This window comes from Mirounga leonina, unplaced genomic scaffold (genome assembly GCF_011800145.1).
Source record: "Mirounga leonina isolate KUSES-001 unplaced genomic scaffold, KU_Mleo_1.0 Mir_129, whole genome shotgun sequence".
In the NCBI taxonomy this organism is placed as follows: domain Eukaryota; kingdom Metazoa; phylum Chordata; class Mammalia; order Carnivora; family Phocidae; genus Mirounga; species Mirounga leonina.
In genome coordinates, this window is record NW_023270323.1 from 65,102,752 (window position 1) to 65,123,058 (window position 20,307).

General features: G+C 38.4%; 1 protein-coding gene across 1 annotated transcript in view; it reads left to right on the forward strand.

Annotated features, from left to right (window-relative positions):
* KCNIP4 (potassium voltage-gated channel interacting protein 4) overlaps positions 1 to 20,307 on the forward strand; it is a 1,124,144-nt gene that overhangs the window by 979,978 nt on the left and 123,859 nt on the right. Inside the window, exon 2 of the mRNA XM_035005224.1 lies at positions 15,539 to 15,640. Within this exon, the coding sequence (XP_034861115.1) occupies positions 15,539 to 15,640 (102 nt within the window). The remainder of the gene's footprint in view (positions 1 to 15,538; positions 15,641 to 20,307) is intronic.

The following is a 20,307-nucleotide window of genomic DNA, read 5'->3' on the forward strand; positions in this document are numbered from 1 at the left end:
GGCAAATTTTCAAGGCTCAGCTTTCTGAATGCCCCTGTCTCCAAGTGACAGGTTTGCCAGGATCTGGTATTTCAGACTGTCCCTATGAAAATGCTATTTGTTTTTAGAAAACTTAAGTCATGATTTATTCATGAAAAAGGAGCCTCCCTTTCTTCTTTGGAATTCAACCAACATTGATTCATTCATTTAACAAATATATATTGAAGAGCCAATGCTAGGCATTGTGCATGATGAGGGGGAGACAAAGATGAATGGAACAAAAATAGTAAATATATGGCCTTGGGATTCATACAGACCAGGCTCATAGACATATTCCATTAACTTTTAGACTTTTTTTTTTTTTTTTAAGATTTTATTTATTTATTTATTTGACAGAGAGAGAAAGAGCACAAGCAGGGAGAGCGGAAGGCAGAGGGAGAAGCAGGCTCCCCGCTGAGCAGGGAGCCCGATGTGGGGCTCGATCCCAGGATCCCGGGATCATGACCTGAGCTGAAGGCAGACACTTAATGACTAAGCCACCCAGGCATCCCAACTTTTAGACTTCTGATCTTGAGCAAACTAAAACATCATTGAGTTCAGTTTCTTCCTTGATAAATGATTTGTATGAAGCTTATATAAGACAGTATTTATAATATGACTTTACAATGTTTGGGCCATAGCAGATTTCTAAAGTATGATGGTTTTGGGTTACTAAGCAATCCTATATTCCATCCCACGGAGATCTGGAAGAGCCAGAGAATCTGATACATTCAATAAAGTATAAGGAATTCTGAATGATAGAGGGAGGAACAAGATCAGTCTCTGGAGTGAAGTGATTTTTTCTAAATTATTTTACCTTTCTCTCTCAAAAGTTCACCTTCTTTTCAATATAATCCTATGATCCCTGGGAAGAGAAAGCATCAAGGAGCATTTAATAAAATTAAGCATGAACAGACACCTGTAGAATTGAATTAAGTGATACTAGGATTTTCAGATTAAAATTTTAGTCCCTCTGTATTTGGGATTCACATTTGGTTAGTGTGAATTACAGAAGGATTATGTTTCATTTGAAGAACATGTTCTTAAAGACCTCAAGCAATTTAAAGTCTTAATTAGATGTTTCCATAAGGCTAAAAAGAATGGCCAGAGTTTCTGTTACAAGCTTTAAGGGATATTGCCTTGAAGCAATATCCCAGACAACTCACCACTCATTCAGTCTGCCAGCTTTGAAGTTATGAAATTTTTAACAAATGTAACAAAAATTTGAGTGTTGAATTACTTTCAAATTTGCACATAGTGTGAGACTTTACTACTTATATGATATTATTTCAAATTTGCACGCAAAATATGACTTCACTTGATGTAACTCAAAGAATTCTCTTAGGCAACATTTTGATGTGGTCAAGATAGTTACTTATAAAAAGTTATCAGACAACATCTACTAAAGTGGCATGCAATTAATTTTCTTCAGCAGGACATGGCCCTTCAGCTGCTATGATAAATTTAACACCAGATTTTCCTGGCTCAGTTTCTAATAAATAACAATCCTGAGCAGCAGACAGAGCTGCCTGTTTTCAAGGACAATATTTTACATTGTGTATCAGCCTAAAGCATTAGTTACTAAAAATTAAATTAGCAGGAAGAGCTACTCATATCCATCTTAGGGATATTGATTTGTTTTTCTTGATTTTTCTATAGTGCTGATAGAGAAGTTAGGATTAAATTATTAGGGAATTTTCCACTTATACTGTTTAATTAAACATGACTTCTTCTGAACCCACATTGATATAATTTGTGGATATCACTTCTACCTCAACAGGTACCATATTGTGGCTAATACATATTGATCATTTCAATGGACTTGTTGAGTTGGAAATCTGCATTTATGTTCTTTTCTAACTGCTGAGAATGTGCAAATATCTTTTCTGCATTAAGAGATGTAGACCTGAATTTGAATCCCTACCTACCTGCTGAGGGATATAGAAGTGACCTAAAATCTCTGATGTAGTTAGGTTTAAAATTTAAAGTATAAATTAGGGATCATACCTAGCTTGCAAAATCATTGTAAGAATGAGTGGTAACATACATAAGATGCCTAGCAGTCTGTCTAGCAAGTGCAAAATAATCGGTAGTCACATGAAGATTTTTATATAAAGTCTTTTATATAAAGATCAGTGAACATCAACCACTCACTACAGTTTACATTTATTTATTTTACATATTTTTAATTGAGAAGCAATGATATGCCATATACTTAGGTACTGGGAATAAAGTAGTAAAATACAGAAAACCCGTGCCCTCAGGGAATTTACTACCCCATGGAGACAGGCAAGCAATAAACATACAACTAAAGTACACCGTACATTAATAGTGACCAGCACTAATGATAGGGCTACAAAAAGTTCTGCTACACCTGGGAAGTCCTGGTTTATGCCAGTCGTCTTGGTATCATGATTATAGTGCTCCCTTTTTATTTTCAGTGGTGTTCTAGGTTGGACAAAAGATTTTATGGTTACCTGTTATTAGTTTTCTAGTGTTGCTATAACAAAAGACAGGTAGCTTACACAACAGAAATATATTTTCTCATTGCTCTGGAGGCTAGAAGTTTAAGGTTAAGGTGTCAACAGTTTGATCTTTCCCAAGGCCTCTCTCCTTGGCTTGCAGATGACTGCCTTCTCCCTGTGTCCTCACATGGCCTTTGCTCTGTGCTCAATGCAGCCCTAGTGTCTCTTCCTCTTCTTCTAAGAACAACCGTCAGATTGGATTAGGGCCCACCCTAATGGTCTCATTTTAAGTGGATGGTCTATTTCAAGGCTCTATCTCCAATACAGTCACATTCTGAGATCCTGTGGGTTACGTCATTGACTTATGACTTCAGGGAGGACACAAGTCAACCCATGTGATAAACCAACAAACATATGGGGTGAGGTGAAGCAGGAAAGAGGAATAGGGAGTGGTTAGGTGACAGTTCAGGTTTAACTAGGATGGCTAAAAGGTGTCATCAAAATGGCCATGTTGGAGTGAAGACCTGAAGGAGGTGAGGGAATGATCTTGAAGATATTTGAGATAAGTCATTTTGGGAGCAGAGACCAGTCAGTAGCAAGTTCAGAATAAGAAGAGTAAAAGAGGAGATAAAACAGACATAAGTTTCAGTGGGAGCACTGAGCACACTTTGCAGGCCATTATAGGGAATTTGGCTATTAGTCTCAGTGATATGGAAAGTCATCTAAAATTCAATAAATATCTGATTAGTTAATTCACTTGAAACAAGGAAGGGAAGATTCTTCCTTCTAGTTTAGTTCTTTGTGAATGCTTATCCTCAACAGAGATTTACCTAACCCTAACTACAGAATATAGAACATGTCAATTCCAGATGGGAAAAATCCACTCAACTGTAGTGTGTTGTAAATTAATTTACCTAGGATAAATATGCTTAGTGGGAATTTGCAATAACAGAACAAAACAAAACAAAACACCAGTACTATTAAGAAGGTATCATCAGTACAGCACCATGTCTTTGATTTTGAAGGACTCCACACATAAAGGAAGTGTTCTAAGTAGAGGATGAGTATGTTGGCCATGATATAATTTGATTTTTTTCTGGCATCCTAGCAAATTTGTTGATTGATGTCGGTGTTAGTTTCTTATGGCTTCTGTAATAAATTACTACAAACAACGAAAATGTATTCTCTCACAGTTTAGGAGACCACAAGTGTGAAATTAAGTGTGTCAACCATGTGTCAACATGGTTGGTTCATTCTGGAGTTTCTAAGGGAGATTCTATTTCATGCCTGTCTTTTAGTTTCTGGTGGTTGATGGAAATCACTAGCATTTCTTAGCTCATAACTGCATCAATCCAATCTCTGCCTCCATCTTCATGTGGCCTTCTTTCGTGTGTGTGTGTGTGTGTGTGTCCTTTCTCTTATAAGGACACAAGTCATTTGAATTAGGGTCCATCCTAAATCCAGCATGATCTCATCTTAACTAATTACATCTGCAAAGACTCTATTTCCAAAAAAGGTCCCATTCCGAGGTTCAGCGTGAACATGAATTTTTGAGAGACACCATTCAACCCAATACAATGTCCATATCAAAACTGTAAAACTACAGTTCTTAGGAAAACCTATCTGCATGGGATTGGTGAACAGAACAATGGTTCTAAATTGGGCTTCCTGAGGCGCTTGGGTGGCTCAACCAACTTAACTCTTGGTTTCAGCTCAGGTCATGATAACATGGGTTATGAGATCAAGCCTCACTATGAGCTCCGTGCTCAGCTGGGAGTCTGCTTGAGATTCTCTCCATCTGCTCCTCCCCTCACTTGCATGCCCTATCTCTCTTTCTCTCTAAAATAAATTTAAAAATTTTGGAATGTCTGGGTGGCTCAGTTGGTTAAGCATCTGCCTTTGGCTCAGGTCACGATCCCAGGGTCCTGGGACTGAGTCCCACATCGGCTCCTTGCTCAGTGGGGAGGCTGCTTTTCCCTCTGCCTGCAGTTCCCTCTGCTTGTTCTCTGTCTCTCTCTGTCTCTCTCTCTCTCTCTCAAATAAATAAATAAAATCTAAAAAAATAAAATAAATAAAATATCATAAACAAAATAAATAAATTGGGCTTTCCATTTGAGTTAGCTGATTCACTTGGTCTGGGGTGATCAGGCATAGCAAATTTTTTAAGCCACTCTGTGATTCTAATGAGTAGCCAGGGCCAATTAATTGGTACTCACAAAATTGTAAACACTTGAGCTTCATTGCATGTCTTATCTGATTATCATCCCAAGTACCTAACACAGGGTCTGCCTTATAATATATTCAATAAATATCTATTAGTTAGATTAATGAACAAATAATTTTATAGGCTAAATGCAGTTTTGAAAGAAGATTATATACAGTGACCTGAAAGAATGGGAAAGTAGTGTTTCACACTGGAAGTTATAATGGGTTTCATTGTATTTCTTCTAGCATTTGAAAGATTTTGCAGAAACAATTACTTCATTCATCTCCTACCTTCCTTGTGATTAGTAAGTGTCACATATTATTAGCCCGATTTTTCAGATGAAGAAATTGGATCTCCTAGTACAGTTTTCCCTTCAACTGCATTATTACTTTTTAATACCGCCAGGAATTTGATAGATGTCCTACAGAAAATAGAATTAGAGGCAGCATTTCTAGTAAACGAACATAGGTCACCAAGTTTTCAGTACTATATTCAAGATAGGATGATTTAAGAAGCCTAACTGAGGGGGTGGGGAAGGAAATAAAGAATGCTGTACAGAGTGAAACAAATATACTATAGACGAAGGTTACACAGTCAGACCCAATAAGTGAAGTAGTCCAGGGATTTATTAGAGCCATCATTAGTGTAGTAGAGAAGTCAGAATGTCAGACCCAGATTGAGACAGGTGGACGTGTGCTCACATCCTGGTCCTGCCACTTCAAAGCTGCATACCCCTAATTCCCTTGCCTATAATTTGGCTATTGTATCTGCCACATGGAGTTCGTGGGAAGGTTAAATGATATCATGCTTATAAAGTTCTTGGCTCATAGAAAGTTCTTCTTATTGTTGTGTTAGAACACTGCATTTTAGGCATTATTTATGTCATTCTTTCCTAAGGGCAAGATCACGTTCAAGTGAAATGTGGAGAACTTTCCTATTTTACTGTTAATCCTGGCATTATTCTCCCCATGATACTAGTGAGGACAAAGAGGCTCAATGAGGTTAGGTTACTTATCTAAAGTTTCCCAAACAAAAAATGGCAAAGCTTAGATTCAAACTAGTTCTTTCTCATTCCAAAGTGGCAAGACTTTCCGCTACAAATGTTACAATTAGTACATCCCAGATTACTTACATTTTTTTATGTTGGTAAGAATACTTAACATGAGATCTACCCCTTAACAAATTTGTAAATGCACAATGCAGTGTTGCTAACTAGAGACACTGTCATACAGCACATCTCCACAAGTCATTCATCTAGTACAGCCAAAACTTCATACCCAGCGAACAGCATCTCCCCATTTCCACCTTCCCCCAGCCCCTATAGGCACCATTCTCCTTTCTGCTTCTATGAATTTGACCATTTTATTTTATTTCTTTTAAAGATTTTATTTATGTATTTGAGAGAGATTGAGAGAGAGAGAGAGCACGCAAGCAGGGAGAGAGAGAGAGAGAGAGAGCACGCAAGCAGGGGGAGGAGCAGAGGGAGATGGAGCAGACACCCTGCTGAGCAGGGAACCCGATGTGGGGCTCCATCCCAGGACCCTGGGATCATGACCTGAGCCGAAGGCAGACTCTTAACTGACTGAACCGCTCAGGCGCCCCAGAATTTGACTATTTTAGATCCCTTCATATAAGTAGAATCATGTCGTATTTGTTCTTCTCTGGCTTATTTCACTTGTCTCCAATGTCCTCAAGTTTCATCTATGTTGTCGTATATGACACGGTTTTGTTCTGTTTGAAAGCTGAAAAATATATTGCATTAATATAATAATATTGCATTGTATACAAATACTTCCATTTTAAATTCCCGTTTCATTTTTCCTAATAATTATAGCTACTTTTATTTTTTTAATATTTTATTTATTTATTTGAGAGAGAGCATGAGCAGGGATGAGGGGCAAAGGGAGAGGGAAAAGGAGAAGCAGGCTTCCCGCTGATCAGGGAGCCAAATGCAGGGCTCGATCCCAGGACCCCGGGATCATGACCTGAGCCAAAGACAGGAGGTTAACTGACTGAGCCACCCAGGCGCCCCTACTTATAGGTATTTTTAAAATGAAATTGCACATTTACATTATTTACTGTGTAACGAAGTAGCCATTTTGTCAGTGACTGCACATGACTCTAGGAACAGACCACACTGGTTGCTGATATAATTTGTCATCTTAAAGTGGAACACTCTGGACATGAAAAGGAGATGCTAACAGATGGGATGTTTGGACCCTTGTAAATTGGCACTGTCCGGGGCAAACCCCTACTTATAGAGAACTCCAGATAATTTCCCAACTCCCACACAGAATATCTCACCAAATAAGCAGTTTCGGTAATTTGTGCAGAGGAACGAAGGAAAATTGGGTTTCAATGATGAATTTTAAAGGAACCCAAAGAAAACTGACACCTTTTCCGTGTCATTGTTTTCTGCTAGTATTCTCTGACTCTTTCTGCCAAGAGAAGGAGGCAGTAATGTGGTCAACCACAAGCACTTAGTACTGGTTTAGAAAGCATTGTAGCTTTTGACCATCCAATTGTTTACTAATATTTGCCCAGCAATAATGTACAATAATTATCCTGTACTCAGCTGACTAAAGCTCTCTCTACATTTTTCATGAGCCATGCAGTCAACACAAAGGTAAAGAAAATTCAGTGGAATGCTGCCTTGATTGAGAGACTGAGTCAGAAGTGGGAAGAGACAGAGAGCAGAGAAAGATAAAGTAGAGATACAAATAGAGATGTAGAAGGACAAAGAGAGAGAAACCTGGAGTGAGAGAAGCACAGAGATGGAGAGCAAGAAGGAGACAGAGAAGTAAGGAAGTGACAAAGGCTAAGGAAGAGAGGGAGAGAATGAGCTTGGGAAAACAGAGGCCATGTAGTGCCATTTCTTGGGCAAAAGGAAAAGCAGTCTGTGCAAATGACCACTGACGTATATGACTGCTGAAGTCTCGGGGGGTCACAAATATGGGCCAACCACCCTGGGCTGATGGATTTTCAGTAATGTCAGGCATTGTAAGATGAAACCTTTCCCACTGGTAAAAATGAAGGCATTTTCATTCAATTGTATCACAATGTGAAGTGGCCTATTTATTTGCACACTTACTTTTTATTCTTTTTGTATTATTTTGTTTCAGGAGTTTTGAAGGCCAGAACTCTAGTTTGGTTTAACTTCTCCATGCAAGGATAATGGAGTTTAATTAATTTTGATTTCTAAGGCCATAAATTTATGAACATATCATTGGACTCAGAGGTTTATACAACCAATAATTTAAGGTATTAATCTGTCCATTATAGGTGTCCATAAGTATTTGTTGAATAAATTAATAAATGAGGAAGATTAATCACTCAACAAACCTATATTAGTGCCTAATATATATAATATACTGCACTAGTTGCTAATAATGCTAATAATCAAAACAGAGTAAGACACATTTTCAACTCATTTGACATGTTTGCTCAAAAGTAACTCCACTGAATCTTTCCCCAGGAACCACATTGAAAAAAGCCACTCATCCCCACCCCACCTCCCAACCCACTCACCAACAGAAGTCTCTATGCCTCATCTCTGCTTTCTATCTGACAAATTTATATTTTGCTATTTATTTCTTTATTTTTAATTTTTTTATTAACATATAATGTATTATTTGTTTCAGGGGTACAGGTCTGTGATTCATCAGTCTTACACAATTCACAGTGCTCACCAGAGTACATACCCTCCCCAGTGTCCATCACCCAGCTTTTATATTTCCCTGACTGAAATGTTTGATGAACAAAAGTAGGAATTGTTGTCTGGTTTTTTTTTTAAGATTTTATTTATTTGACAGAGAGAGACACAGCGAGAGAGGGAACACAAGCAGGCCGAGTGGGAGAGGGAGAAGCAGGCTTCTCCCAGCACCCTGGGATCATGACCTGAGCCGAAGGCAGACGCTTAATGACTGAGCCACCCAGGCACCCAGGAATTGTTGTCTGTTTTATTCACTACATTATTCCTAGCACCTGGACTGGTGTCTAGAACATTCTAGCCACTCAATAAATGATTTTTGAATAAATTAATGAATGCACAGAATCCTTTCTTCAGTGAATCTGATATTTAGTGAAAGAAATTGGCAAATTAAACATGAAATGCAATAGGTGTTAAAATTGTTGTAGCTCGTTAGACTTCGGAGAGCAGGGACTTTCTCTTATATGACCACTGTATATCCACAGTACTACAGTAAACATTATTTAAATGTTTATAAGTGTTATGATGAATGCTTGTTTTAAATAAATGAATAAATATTTATGTGATGTAAGGTTTTTAATCTATCAAAGAATGTCTATGAGGGTAAAATGTCCTGCATACTAAGGCACTCTGTTGGTTGACTGACCTTCAACATTAATTTTCTTTTAGTATTATTGGCTGGGGAATGCAGTCAGACTCATCCTTAGCAGAGAGTCTTCGTACCCAGATATCCATTTAGAGTGTGGGGAGGAGATGGCTTCACCCACTGTGAGGAAATACACCATGCAGATTTTAAATGCATCCGCTAAGTATAGACATGCAGCTAATATGTATATGTTGAGACCGTCATAGAACACATATAGTCTGATTTCATGCTTTCAGCAGATATTGATTGAACACTTTTTATATAACAGGCATTATGCAAGGTAATGGGGATACAGTAGTAAATAAGAAAGATTTGGTTTTTGATTTGATGATAGGGTTGGCTATAGTCTGCTGTCTTACTGTACTCTCTTTGCTTTTCTATTCCTCTGTACCTGACTTCTTTGGGATTAATTGGATTTTTTTGGTATTCCATTTTAATCCCTCAGTTGGCTTTTCAACTGCACCTCCTCTTACTATTACTTACCTGTTTCCCTAGCATCTAGAGGTTGTAACATGTCTCCTGCCCCTATTCAGACTACTTAGAGTTAATATTGTACCACTTAGTGTAAAATGTAGTATCAGTGAAGTTCCATTTGCCTTCCCCCATCCCTTATGCTATTGTCCAATTTTATATCTATAAATGTAATGAATTCCACAATACCTTTTGTTGTTGTTGTTTTAAACAAAGTAAATAAGATAAAATTTTATATTTACTCACATATTTTCAACTTCCAGGGCTCTTTATTTTGCTCTTTACTTCTATCTGTAGATCTTCATATCACATCGTTTCCTTTAAGCCTGAAGAAATTCCTTCAGTATTTCTGGTAATACAGCTCTAGTTTATCTGAAAATATCTTTATTTCACTTTCCTTCTCAAAAAACTATTTTTGGTGATTAACATAACATAATAAAAAACAAACAAACAACAACAACAACAACAAAAAACCTATTTTCACTGAATATAGAAGTCTGGGTTGAAAGTCTGTATATTCCCCCAGCACTTAGTCCATTGTTTTCTGGCCTCCATTGTTTCTGTGAGAAACCATTCTCATATTACTCTATCTCTATCTAGAATATGTCCTTTTATTCCAGATTTGGGTTTTTTAAGCTTTTTTTTCCATTCTTTTTCAGCAATTTGACTATGGTGTGCCTATACGTGATTCATCTTGTATATATCTTGATTGTGGTTCAGTAAGTTTCCTGGATCTGTACATTAATCTTTATAACTAAATTTGGAATATTTGGGCCATTTTTTTTTGCAAACTCTTCTCTCCTGATTCATCTTTTTTTTTTAATTGTATTCATGTTAGACTACTCTTCTTAAATTACTAAAAATCTATTTACTTTTTAATCCCTTTGATTTTTTTGATATTTTGAAACTTTACTTCTCATTTTTAGAGTTTTTATTTGGTTCCTTTTTATAGTTTCAATTTCATTGCCAAAAGTTTTCAACTGTTTAGTTACTATGACCATCTTTTTCCTTAATGTCATTTTCTATTTACTTTGATATCTGTGTCATCCCAGGGTCTGTTTCTGTTGATCATTTTTCTTAAGAACTTGATTACGGGTCACATTTTTCTGTTCCTTTACATGTCTGCTCATTTTTGATAGCTCGATGGACATTGTTACAATGCATCGTAAGTAGTTTGGATTTTGTTATCTTCTTTTCAAGTGTGTTGAGTATTGTTCTGGAAGGCATTCCATAGTTACTAGCACTTCCTTTTGGTCTTACCAACTTTCGTTCTATTATTTGTTAAGATAGATCAATTTTGGTTTTATATGTAGTCATAGGGTGTGGCCCTTACTCTAGGAAATGATCCTTACTCCGAAAACATAGCCTGTCTGAGCTCTCCAGTGAATGCCAGTGGTACTTACTGCAGCAGTGTGGTTTCTTCCCTTCCTTACTTTTTTTTTTTCTTTTTTTTCTTCTGGGTCAGAACTTCAACATCTCCCAGCATGACATGACTTCTGGTATTTCCATTCAATTCTCAGCCCTTCGGCAGCTTCTGCCTCCTAAGTATTATCGAGTCTGATCTTGAGCATGCATCACTCAGCCCTTGATCAATGACTGCATTAGTCAGTGTTCTCCAGAGAAACAGAACCAATTGGAGATAGATAGATATGTAGATAAATATAGAGACAATGAAAGATTGGCTCACACTACTATTGAGGCTGAGAAGTCCCACCATCTGCCAGGAAAGTTGGTGGTATAGTTCCATTCCAAACCCAAAGGCCTGGGAATAAGGAGTGCTAATGTCTGGGGGCAGGACAAGATGGATGTCTCAATTCAGGCAGAGAACAAATTCACCCTTCCTCTGACATTTGTTCTATTCAAGCCCTCAACTTACTGGATGATGCCCACTGGCATTGGTGAAGGTGATTTTCTTCACTCAGTCTACTCATTCAAATGCTCATTTCTTCCAGAAACACCCTCACAGACATATTCATAAATGATATCTTACCAGCTATCTCGGCATCTCTTAGCCCAGCCAAGTTGACACATAAAATTAATCATCACAATGACCCACATTTAATCCTCACATAAATCCTCCCCTCTGACACACATACCGGTTCTCTCCTTTCTAACACCCTGTCCTGCAAATTCCAGTCACTCTAGGAGTCCAGAATTCTGATGTCTGTAAGCATGATCTGCACCTCTCTGAACTATGGAAATAACATGCCAACTAGGCAGAGAGATCCAGGGCATTTGTGGAACTCACCTCCTGGATTTCTTTTCCCTCAGGTACTACAGTTCTACATTTCTTGTTGTTCAGTACTTGAAAACAGTTGCTTCATATGGTTTGACCAGTATTATGGTTGCTTATAGTTGGATAACATATTCAGCAACATTTACTCTCTAAAAGCTGAATGCAGACATCTTTAATCTTATACTGCAGTAGGGAAGACATATGTCAAATATATAATTGTGTCATCAATTGTTTTAATTATATTCAGGATAATGCCATGAAAGAGAAATATAGGAAACTCTAGGAGCATATAATAGAGCTGTTCATAATCTAGCTTCATCTATCATGTAAGGTTTTCCTCAGAAAGTGATATTGAACTGAACTCTCAAGGCAGACAGGAGTTAACCAAGCCACAAGGAGGTAAAAAAGAAAAGAAAAAAAAAGTTCAGTTAGAGGTAATAGCATCTGGAAAGGACCTGAGGTAGGAGGGAATATCACATGCCCAACGAACTGAAAGAAATTAATATCTAACATCTATTGAAAGTACATTATGAAATTATGAACAATCACTGTGCTAAATAAATGCTTTATATATTATCTCATTAGAGTCTAACAAATTTATGAGGTAGATACTATTACTAATTCATTCTGTTGTCGAGGAAACTGAGATTCAGAGAGATTCAATAAACTTACCCAAGGTGGTGACATACTGGGAACTGGTTCCAGGCTGTTTTACTACAGTGCTTGAACACTCAACCACTACACTTTAAGAGGAAAAGAGCAGAATTATCTGGTAGCAGAGAAAGAGAGGTGTGGACATAGAGGAAATTATGTGTGGTCTACAACCTGACTTAAGAAAGCTAAATTTCTCATTGAGGGGAAAGCACTATAAAAACAAGGTAGATTAAGGAATGCACTTGTCGTGATGAGCACTGGATGAGGTATGGAAGTTTTGAATCACTATACTGTACCCCTGAAACTAATATAACACTGAATGGTAACTATACTGGAATTAAAATAAAATAAAATAAAATACTTGCTTTTCCACATCATTTAGGGGACTTTGTTTATATCATTTTTAGCATTTATGATAAATCATATTCTTATTTATTTTGAAGGAAAAGACCCTAGAGAATTTGAATAATGTCTGTAGTCAAATAAATGTTGATTTGTTCATCTACCAGGAAGTAAAAACAACTTAGAAATCATATACAATTTATATTTAAATGTATTTCTAAAAGGGGCCTTTAAACTGTATTTTTACAACCAATATATTTTAGTATAAGTCCTTTTGTTTTACAAAGAAAAGACAGAAACGCAAAGAAGTTTAATAACCTGTCCAAGGTCACTCAACTTGAAATAGTAAAACAGGGACTAAAATCTGGGGCTTCTGACTCCTGATTAAAAACAGCAAACTGTCTACCTTATAGTCCAGTTCAAAAGATGCTCCAAGGAAGAACATCATTAATTATCAAATTGGGGTGGAGTCAGGGAGTGACCATTAATAATTCTGAGTGCTTGGGAAGCAGGAAGCTCCCTCCCCTACACCCAGACCTGAGAGCCCAGCAGCTGTTATAGATAGAGTGAGCTTGGCAGTTATCAGAATTTAAGGGGAAAGGAGGAAACCAAGCAACTGGCAAATATTTCTTGAGTGTTTGCCATATACCGATTTCAGGGGTGACTATGGAGTTTGGCTGGACATCAAGAAATCAAACCTGAAGTAAAGGAGCTGGGTACAAGGTAAAACTAAAGTCTCTCTCTTACTGCAGATGGCTGGTAGAAAATTTTCTTTCTAATTCCTTATCAGAGAAGGGTCTCACCCTATTGTAGGATGTGATACCCATAACAATAGAGTGTGCAGCAGGAATAACAGAAAGATAGAGCAGAGGATGGAGGAGGCCCTTTCCTTCAGGAAGCTTGGAGATACAACAGGGAAAGTTTACCAGAAGCAAGTGTGTTTGAGTTGAGTTTTAAAGGCTGCATGGACATATTGAAGTTGATCATTGGTGAAGGGCCACCAGACTGTGCATACAATGGCAGGGGGGTTGAAATGTCACAAAGAAAGAGAAGCAGAATGTCCTGCTTGGAAAGCAATAATAAAACAAAATCCTAATGTCCCAGAGGAAGTTTACAAAGGAAACAGTACTTAGATGGATGTGTCCCTCTACAAAAGTACAAGGAAGAAGCCAACTAAGGAGTCTGTTTTATGTAAATCAGATTTATTTTATAAGTTTAAAAGCTTATTTAGATACTAATCAAGGAAATTAAATCAGGTCTTGTTTTGGTATTGAAAGTAAATTTATTCACTCATTTGTCAGACATTTATTGATCTCCTTTCATGTGCCAGACCATCAATTAGAACTTGGGATATCAAGTAAACAAGACATTTCACACCATATAAATGTCAAGGGCAGAGGAGAGACTTTTGTGAGTTCCAACAAAGGTAAGAAGAATAGCCTGGTCACCGGTTGATGTTCCAGAGCAAGAGGGTGGTGGAAATGCTGTTCAGAGAGTGAGGCATGGCCGGCTCATGCCGGGATTAGGGTCTATGGTAGGAAGTGTGATTTTTTTCCAAAGAATAGCGTGAAGGTTTTAGAAGGCGTTTAAGCAGAGAAATAATATGATTTGATTTATTATGATTAATAGACATATATCTACGACTTCACTGTCATCCCCCACACAAAAGATCTATCAGGTTTTTACCCAGTGCACACTGATGATGGAGTGGAACAGCCCCAAAGGGAAATAGATTAGCAGGCTTGTGGTCAGAACTCCTTATAATTCCAAGGTAGGAATTATAAAGTAGAAAAGCAACACATGATACATTTGCCAGGTCCATATTATAAAGATGGAAGATGGTCTAACCTATATTGAAATTGATTCTCTTGTTATTGCCCTATATTCAAACACCTTCTGAACTAATTTGGAGGGGGAACTATATATATATATAGATATATAATATCACCATGCAAATTCGGGCTCTGGGTACTGAGTGGGCAAGTTGATGATGAGTTGGACAGTTGTGGCTCTTGACACCAACAGTTGTTTCAAGCATTTACTAACTTGCCCACCCAAGTGCTACTGATTTTCCTGGACTCCTCCCCAACCATCTGAAGTCATATATACAACTCTATGCATTCCAGGGGTTAACAGTTTGTGAACACACCTTGCTTCTTTTGGAATTATTCTGCTTGAATAATTCTGTCCATTAATGTCCATTTGTGAAAAATGCAAAGGATTGTTGCATCTCTGGGCATGTCCACTTATGTTAATGAGGCTGCATATCAAGGACATCTATTGTCTCACTTTCAGGGAAGGCAAAGGTACTAACAGGTGATTGCGGTGTGACTGATTCATGCAGGGCATCTATGACCTCTGTAACCAAAGATGGGGAGCAATAAGAACAGAAAATTGTCACATGGGCCCCAACTCTGGTTTGAATATAGACATTTCAATCTAGTTAACTCTTTCAGTGATCTTCCTAACCTAAAGCTAAAAAAAAGCCACCAAATTTTACTCTTACAGCTTGAAAGACAGACTCGCGAGATTCTATTTCCACTTTCTAATGCAACATACAGAAAAGTTTTGAAAAGAAAACCTAAACAATGAGAAAAACAGAGCGGGGAGAAAAGGATTTCTTTTCTTTTCTTTTTTTTTCCTTCTGGGGTCCCAACCCTCTGCCTGTGATTGCCTGCTGAGCAGATGGCTGCATCCATACCCTGCCTGCCCAGCTTCCTGTGATAAGCCGTGCAGCATGCCCGTTTCTCTCCGCAGACAGCATTAACAGAACCCATCGCATATATTCTAGGTTTCCTCTACGCTCAGAACAGCACCAAGCGCAGCATTAAAGAGCGGCTCATGAAGCTCTTGCCCTGCTCAGCTGCCAAAACGTCGTCTCCTGCTGTTCAAAGCAAGTTTGTTTTTGTTTTTTTTTTTCTCCCCCCACGCCACATGTTTGTTTCATTCCTTTAGGTCTGCATGCACTCCAGTCCTCTGCTTCTAAAGAAAAAAAAATCAATATATTATATTATGCAAAACCAAGTCTGTTGATGTACTCTTGCGTACCCAAATACCCGGCGGAACTTTTGTGTGATTGTGAGGCCCTTCCTGTCTGGCAGACTGATGGCACAGTGTTAGTGACAAGAGCCTGGGCTCCAAAACATTTGGAAATTTCTGTTTGATCTGAGAGGTGAGAGTAGCCTTGCGATGACCATGGCCTAACTGGTTGGCAGGGCTGCTACACACTTCAACCTGCATCACCTTGTAGATTTCCTGACTCACATCTATGCATTTGGCTCACACCATTCAGATACTGCCAAACTTCAGAAATATCACTAGGTTAGAAAAACTACTACAAAGTGGAAACCATTTACACAAATGTGAGGGTGTTTTTTCCTTTTTTTCTTTTTAAGATTTTATTTATTTGACAGAGAGAAACACAGCGAAAGAGGGAACACAAGCAGGGGGAGTGGGAGAGGGAGAAGCAGGCTTCCCGCCGAGCAGAGAGCCTGATGCGGGGCTCGATCTCAGGACCCTGGGATCATGACCTGAGCCGAAGGCAGATGCCTAATGATTGAGCCACCCAGGTGCCCCGAGGGTGTTTTTTTCTTTGCTTACTCTTTCTCTGGGTTCTCTAGGAAAAGAGAACCAGTATATACATGCATACACACATATACATGCATAGACACATACATACATGTACATACATGTACATATATACATATACACACAAACCTGTGTATAAACGTATTTATTTTAAAGAATTGGTTCCCATGACTGTGGGGGCTAGCGTGTCTGAAATCCTTAGGGCAGGCTGGCAGGCTGGAAACTCAGGCAGGACTGGAGACTTCAGTCTTGATACGGAATTCCTTCTTTCCCAGGAAATCTGGTTTTGCCTGGCTGTTGAGCATGAGATGAGGTCCACCCACATTATCTAGGGTCATCTCCTTTACTTAGAGTCAACTGTTGGTAGATGTTAACCAGACCTGCAAAATACCCTGACAGCAACATTGAGATTAGTGTTGGTTGAAATAACTGGGTGCCTAGCTTAGCCAAGTTGACACAGAAGACTTTCACTCTCTCCACCTTCTCTTTCTCTCCAGTTTTGTGACATTCTTGAGGAGTAGAAAGTAGGGGGTATCTAAAGGGCAATGCTTTATTTATTTTATAATGATGCTATATACAATTTATAATGAACATTTATAAATATCCTATGTTTACATTCTTTCTTTTTTTAAGATTTTATTTATTTATTTGAAAGACAAAGACAGAGAGACTGAGCAGAGAGGGGGAGGGAGAAGCTGACTCCCTGCTGAGCAGGGAGCCCTGCACGGGACTCAATCCCAGGACTCCGGGATCATGACCCGAGCCAAAGGCAGATGCTTAACTGACTGAGCCACCCAGGCGCCCCTGTTTACATTCTTTCATACACAATTTTTTAAAAGATTTTATTTATTTGAAAGAGACAAAGCAAGAGAGGGAACACAAACAGGGGGAGTGGGAAAGGGAGAAGCAGGCTTCCCGATGAACAGGGAGCCTGATGTGGGGCTCAATCCCAGAACCCCGGGATCATGACCTGAGCCAAAGGCAGACGCTTAATGACTGAGCCACCCAGGTGCCCCCACAATTTTTTTTCAAACATCAAACCACTGTTAGAATCAGAGAAGGTGGTGTTCTTTGACAGTGATGAAACAGAGTATGAAGAATCTGGCTAGCACATTCTATGTGTGGGGCTCTAACCCATATCTTCACCAACTCTCTTTATATTCTGCCTCACCATCTTATAGGAACTGATGAGCTCAGTGTTGTAAAAAACGTGAATGCCCTGAAATTTCACTAGTCTCCACAATGCAAATGGAGAAAATACAGAAAGTACCTCAAACAACCCAATACATCCAGTCAAAAGTCCAAGGATAAAACAATAACTTATTTCAGTGGCATTGGTTAGACATAATATAGCATCATAATAAGATTTAATTAATTCACTTATTCATTTGCCATAAATGTATTATATGTCAGTTCCTATTCCCATTCGGGGAGATATAGCAGTAAATAAAACAGCTTTAAAAAGGTCCTATCCTACTAGAACATTCTGTGGGGAGAGGGGACAGGACAAAATTACTTTTATTAATGACAATCTGATGGACAAAAAATTTAAATTATGGTTGAGATCTATTGCTTCAATTTTTTCCATTCACTGCACACATCATGCACACTATCTCACAAACAAAAACATAATGTGTCATCAGCAACCTAAGAGGCCATAATCCCAGAATAATGCCCCAACCCTGACCATCCACAATATTGAAGCTGCAGACGTTTTTATTGCCACTATTTGTCAGCAAATGTTTGTTATTAGAGCCATTGCTTTCCTCCTGTCAAGTTGGAGTCAAAATTGCCAATTTACCAGATATTCACTGAAAACGTAGTCATTTGTACACAGTAGACAGGTAAAATATAACTTTAAAATGGATTCCTATATTCACTTGGGAAGAACAAAATTGCTGGGTCCTATTAACACTCTTCCTGCACCAATCCCTGGTAAAGTCAGACCCCAAATAAATGGGCAGGGAGGATGCAATGAAATTTTCAACTATAAGTGTGAGGGAAAAGCCAGGATCTTTCTTGAGAGGAAAAAAAAATAATAATAAAAGATACCAAAACATGAGCAGAATAATTCTAAAAACTGACATTTTTATAAAAATAGGATTTCATAAAATTGGCTGATATTGAACTGATGCTAGACTTGGACTATGACCCTAAAAGTTCTGCAAATATAGCTCCCTTCCCCACTAGCCACCTGCCACAAGAACACCCCAGAAAACACATTAATTCCATTGCTGTATCAGAAGGGCATTATTCGTGCGTGGGTCCCTATCCATGATCTGGCCCTAAGGGGTCAGGCACAGGACTTAAAAAATGCTATGAGAGTTAGAGCCGGGTGCCTGGAGGGGCAGAGGACCCTAGGCCACCAGGAGAAAAAGCTTGACCACCGAATGTCTGCATGCTGGACCACAGAGAAGAAGGGTTGGCTTGACGGGGCTCGTTCTAGGCTTGAGTGAGCTGCACAGTGGCTGAGGGAATGTTCTCCACCACATCCCATGAACTTTCAAAGCTTAGGGGCCAAAAGGTAGTTAAGAAGGGCCAATACTCATTCTAAATTCCATTCTCTTTTCCAGGAAGACAGATAAGAAAGGGCTCTTCATTCCTCAGGGCAGGAATGTGAGATTTATCAATACCATGCAAATAACAAAAGAAGAACTATTTCCTACAGAATGGCCAAAACTCCTGCTGAGTTATGGAGTGCTTAGGTTTCTAGTCAGAGCACTTGAGAGTTTGAAGAGAGTCTAAGAAGACTTGTAGCCTCACCTCACATTGGGTTCCCAGACAGACTCCTCTGTCATTACCAGGGAGATGCTCTGCTTCATCAGGGAGACACCCGTTTGGTGGTTGTCAGCTTTAAAGAGCATTCTTTCTCATGCCCAATCAGCCTCCTTTCTAACTTCCAAGCATATTGGTCCTAGTCCAATGCTTGAGAGTAATCTGTAGCACTTGCTCCTTCCTTCACAGGACAGTGCTCTTCCTCCTCCTCCCCCTCCTTCTCCTTCAGAGCTGGGAGGGCAAGTGGTTTATTCACCAAAGTCACTTATCTTCATGACAGTAAATGTAGAAAGCATAAAAAAAGATAAGAAATCACGCACACACACACAGACCACACAACACACTCCTAATCCTAGTGTATTCCTCTACTTTGAAGTAACTGCGGATAATAAGTAACATCTTTTTCCGTCAATGTGTGTGCATTAATGATCACATCTATACCAAATTTTTATCCTTTTCTTACATTGCATGCTTTCATACATATTAACCCTGTTATTAAAAATGTAAATGGAATTTTTAATGGAAGCATATTATTACATTGTAAAGTGACAGTATCCTGTTTTTGACCACATTCCCTGGCTTCTGAATATTTAGATTTTTTCCCTTTTTCCCTTTTCATCCCATAATATAAATAGCACTGGGATAAACATCTCTGTGTATGCCTTTTAGATTATTTTTTTCCCAGATTTGGAATATTGGATGAAAGCATTAAATTATGTGAATGCAAGCTTTGTCGTGTATTTTAGAAAGTTGTTTTTTTGAGTTGGCCTTTTAAATATTTAAACACATCATGTATATTACCTCTTGAGTTTTTTGTTACATAGATTTACTATCCTCAATATCTGGAGATTATACACATTTTATAGCCATTTGTTAAATGTAGACTTGAAATATTTCTTCTGCTGTTTGTGCTTCAGAAGAAAGCATTAAAAGAAGTAGCACGTGACAAAGAGTTTCTACGTGAGACATTGTTATAGCCAGTATTAAATTTTTGAAAATCAAACATATTACTCATCTTTAACAAAAGGAAAAATAACAAGCCCCAAACGTTTTGTGTTCAAGCATACTTCTTAACTATGAAGTTTGAGATTCTCAGGCAAATATCAAATTCTAAGTGCCTTGGAAAGATACTGGGGAACAACAAACATGGCAAACCTATGCAGTGGCCTCTGGTGGAATGGGAGTAAGAGACATGAT